Here is a 4,631-nt window from a genome sequence, read left to right as displayed (position 1 = left end):
GCCAGATTTTTGCTATACATGCACCACACAAAGAAGGATTTTAAGTAGCATTTCACTTCACAATTGTAACTATCAACAACAACAACAACAACAACATACCCAGTATATTCCCACACAGTGAGGTCTGGGGAGGGTAAAGTGTACGCAGTCCATACCACTACCTCAGAGGTGAGATAGAGAGGTTGTTTCTGAAAGACCCCCGGCTCAAGATAAAAACATTCTAGAGAAGGATTTAATATAAGAAGAAAAAATAGGTAGAAACAAACAACAGACAATAGTAAGTTATTAGTTTTAAAAAAAAAAAAAAAAAAAAGGCAACAGCAAAAATAAGTCTACCACAAAATAGAACTACACACGACCTATTGGAAACAACAAACAACACCGAAATCTGTGCCAAGACACTACAAGCAAAGCATTACGATAACTTACACGGAAAACAAGATAAAGCGCACCTACCTACTAGCACAATTGTAACTATCAACTATATTTTTCAAACAACTGTAGCATTCTCAGTCCCTATAAATCAAACAATGCAACAACAACAAACCTAGTGTAATTCCCCACAAGTGGGGTCTGGGGTGGGTAGGATGTACTCAGACCTTACTCTACCTTTGTGGAGTTGATAGGATGAATCGGAAAGACCCTCAGCTCAGCAGGGTTGCAAGACAAATATGACATCAAGATAGCAAGATACACATGTAGCAACAGAGTGTAGAAATCTAGTTTAATACTAATTGCTTTTAGAGTGTAAAGAAGGAAAAGTTCATTGATTTAAGTGACTAAAAGGATGAGATTAGGCTGAACTCTAAGTTAACGGTTACGTAGATATGTGCAGAAGACTGGATGATATTTGGCTGAACTCTAAGTTAACGGTTACATACATTTGTGCAGAAGACCATTATTCATCTCCTTCACAGTGTGTCACTCAGTTTGAGGCTTTGACTTGAGGCTCTCCATACTTAAAAGTTAAACCTATATATATTAGGAAAATTTTAGCATAGTTCACTGACATCAAAATAGAAACAGAGGTGATACATACTGGCACGTGTGGTTATTGTTTCAAAATAGAAAAAGCAACCAAGACTAGAAATGAACCCCATAACTTGAGAAGTGACATTATTGTTGAAAAGAGCAACCAAAACTTAATGTGCCTAAGTTGAAACCTCATAGTATATTACACCATTACCATATAGATCTACAGGCATGATCTTCATGAGTTGTGCCAACAAAAGAACATTGTTCGGTATATCTGTGGATACATGAGCTGTGATATTTAAGCTTCAATAGAACCCTACATAAAACATACTGAGATTGAATTAAGAACTTAAACTAGACATATTAAGTGAATTGATAAGAGACCTGCTTATTAACGTTAAACAGGATCATTTAATAAATTAAGTTCCGCAGTTAAACAAATTTCGAGTGACACAAATTCTACTCACCATTTAATATTGCATGAGTACTAAAGGTAATATAAAGCTATTCTTCAACCATAAATAAAACTACTAGATAAAATAGGTAATTTTACTTGAAAGTAAGTTTATTAGTCACATATTCACATCAATAACAATTAAAAGTAGTGCATGATGAGATCTTCATAAAGCATAACAAAGATGCTTTTATAGAGATCCTCACCTCAGAGTAAGGCTTCTCTAACTTCAATCAGTGTACATTCTACCATCAAAAAACAATTAGAAGAAATACCAAAAGCACGAGGAGTGGAAGTAGAGCATAAGTTTCCAAGGATTTCCAAGAAACAAGACAGTTTTGGAAAGTGAATCCTAGTAGCATACAGGACAACTGTAACATAGTTCTTGAAAGTAAGTTCATTAAACAGAACTGTAAATTTACTACTCACCACTAGGTATAAGCACAGTGAATGCACCTTAAAATCTTGCTCAACAGTCCCACAATATCTCTATGGTTGCTTCACTAACCAGCACAAGGAATGGAAACAAAGCATAAGATTCCAAGGATTAAAACGAAATACATTTGGAAGGTAAATCATAGTAGTATACAGGACAATTGTACCATAGTTCTTGAAAGTAAGTTCTGTTTAATTAAACAGAACTGTACATTTACTACTCACCACTAGGTATAAACACAATGATGCACCTTAATCTTGCTCAATATTCCCACAAAACCTCTATGATTGCTTCACTAACTAGCAGGATGAATAGTTCCAGCTTCACTAGAATGGCACTAATTCTCACTACCTATCCATACTAGGTAGAAAGCTTTTCAGAGAGTAAGATATCCAAAATATAATGTTCAGATTCAATATATTGTTACTACACTATTAATCCAAAAGAATTAGTATCTCCTTGGCATTAGGTCAAGATAGAGAAGGCATCAACTGAATTCCTAGCACTTAATTATGACAATCATTTGCTTCATCATTTTAATCATCTGCAGCAAGCCAAAGACATTTCCCAATTTTACAAAGAGTAGGCACAGAAGTGGCCTAAAGCTTTGGCAAAGAGTCCCTAGATGTATATTTTGATATCTTTTGCAGGATACCTTTCCCAGAAAGCACTGTGTGATTACACCCTTAAACTTATTTCTTACTTCTTTTGGGTTAATTTGACAGTTCAACTACTATGCCTCAAATCACTCTAGATTAGCCATAAGCCACAGAAATGGAATATTTGGCATGAAAATGGTGTCTATTAAATGAATGTTCCAACCCAAGTGTTCAATATACTGATAAACGAACATGGCTTCACGTGAACAACCATCCCCTGAAAATTAACACCACCCAGATTTAAAGGAGCAATACACAAACATCAAAAATAGAAAATTGTAGACTTCAACAAAAATTAAAAGTTAATGATGACCAAAAGAGTGACCCATACTCAATGCACAGAAGAGTTTGTTAACAATTTGTTACATTAGGTTATGCAACACTTACACACTTCCTTGCGTACAAAATACGACGCTTCAACATTCTGACATCGGCAATCCACGTTTCTTCAACCCAACCATTTTACAGCTACGCCAATTTCTCAGACGGAAAAAATGGAAATTCATATGAAATTTGCAACATAGAAATGAAAATCAACAAGGAAGATAAGGGCATAAACGCCAAGTTCTCATAACCAGAATGACATATCAGTACAGAAATAGAACTGTTCCACCAAATCCCTACATGGAATTAAAAAAAAAAAAGGAAAAAAAATTAAGATCTAAACAACTGTAGAACAAGGCTTAGAAAAGAGAAAAATAAGCTGGATTTTCTATAGCTTCTTCCCCAAGGGCAAAACACCCAAATCAACCACCCAGATTCAGGAAATTTACAGAACTACCCCTACACACAAATCCTCCGCTTCTACTTCTTTCCCCTTCTTGTGGTAGTAGCCTTCTTCGCTGGTGACTTCACGGCCTTCGCAGGTGTCTTCTTAGCCGGCTCCTTCTTGGCTGGTGTAGCCTTTGGTGCAGCTTTCCGGCTTGGAGTGGTTCTGGTAGCCGTTTTTGCAACCTTGGCTGGCTTCTTCTCCTTCGGCTTTGGCTTAGGCTTAGCAGCAGCCTTTGCTTTGGCAGGAGCAGCTTTGGTTTTAGCAGCAGCAGTAGCCTTGGGCTTAGCAGCAGGCTTTGCCTTAGCAACTGGCTTAGCCTTAGCAGCAGATTTCGCCTTGGCAACAGGCTTAGCCTTAGCAGCCGGCTTAGCTTTAGCAGCTGGCTTTGCCTTAGCAGCCGGCTTGGCCTTTGCAGCCGGTTTTGCCTTAGCAGAAGGCTTTGCCTTGGGCTTAGCCTTGGTAGCGGGCTTTGCCTTTGCAGCAGGCTTCTTCTTCGCTGGAGTAGCAGCAGCAGCAGCAGACGGCTTAGAAGCCGATGGAAGCTTGTAGGAGCTTTTCACCTTCACCAGTTTCCCCGAAGCAACAACCCTCTTCAACTGATTCAGCAACACTTTCTTGAAATTTGGTGGAAGATTTTTCTGCTTTTCCTCAATAAACTTTGTAATAGCATACTGGCTCGATCCAGTCCTCTCCTTCAACGTCACAATCGCATCCTTAATCATCTACACAACCCAAACACAAAACTCAGCGCACATTCACAAAGCTAAACAAAAATATATTTAAGAAAGTGAAAGTTGAATTATCAATTACCTCAAAGTAAGGGGGATGAGCAGGGGCCGTTTTTTTCTTTGGAGCAGCAGGCTTCTTAGCCTTAGGTTCCTTCTTCGATTTTGCAGACTTAGCTGGTGGGTTCTCTTCCGCCTTAGCCAGTTCAGCAACCGCCGGTTCATCAACAACCTCATTAGCAACAACTGGCTCTTCAGTGGCCATTTCAACGCACAAAACTGAAACTAGGGTTAGGGTTTATGGAGGATCTGGGGGCGGAAAAATGGGAAAGAAGAAATGGATCTGCAAGATGGAGATTCTACTGAGATTTCTTTCTATGAGATGTGAAGGAGCAAAGGAGAATGAGAAGCTTTAAATAGTGAGAGTAAAAGGAGTCATATCCAAAATCTCAAATCTGATTGGTCGAGAGCCATTCGACGCGGATTGATACATTTTCCAAATTTTAAATGTAGGCCGTTAGATTAATTTTTTATCAACGGTATTGACCGGTAGGCGACCAAGACAAGGGATTGGGATTCATTATGGATTGCATTTTTCAACTTGTTGGAA

General features: G+C 38.4%; 1 protein-coding gene across 1 annotated transcript; it reads right to left on the bottom strand.

The window, feature by feature from the left end:
- Positions 1-3,070: 3,070 nt before the first annotated feature.
- On the bottom strand, positions 3,071-4,631 carry LOC107863859 (histone H1). The gene is made up of 2 exons (XM_016710031.2): positions 4,107-4,631; positions 3,071-4,018 (listed from the first exon to the last, which is right to left on the bottom strand). The coding sequence occupies exons 1-2, from the start codon at positions 4,284-4,286 to the stop codon at positions 3,329-3,331; spliced, it is 870 nt and encodes a 289-aa protein (XP_016565517.2). The 5' UTR covers positions 4,287-4,631; the 3' UTR covers positions 3,071-3,328.

The sequence above is a fragment of the Capsicum annuum genome, chromosome 3, assembly GCF_002878395.1.
Source record: "Capsicum annuum cultivar UCD-10X-F1 chromosome 3, UCD10Xv1.1, whole genome shotgun sequence".
NCBI classification, from domain to species: domain Eukaryota; kingdom Viridiplantae; phylum Streptophyta; class Magnoliopsida; order Solanales; family Solanaceae; genus Capsicum; species Capsicum annuum.
The sequence above is the reverse complement of the archived record's forward strand: the minus strand, read 5'-3'. Positions and strand labels throughout refer to the sequence as shown.

What these genes read in the sequence shown, in the direction of transcription:
- LOC107863859 (XM_016710031.2), bottom strand. Translation starts at nt 4,286, where the DNA reads ATGGCCACTGAAGAGCCAGTTGTTGCTAATGAGGTTGTTGATGAACCG. An exon ending in CTCATCCCCCTTACTTTGAG is followed by an intron (nt 4,019 to 4,106) that starts GTAATTGATAAT and finishes TGGGTTGTGTAG; the next exon opens with ATGATTAAGGATGCGATTGT.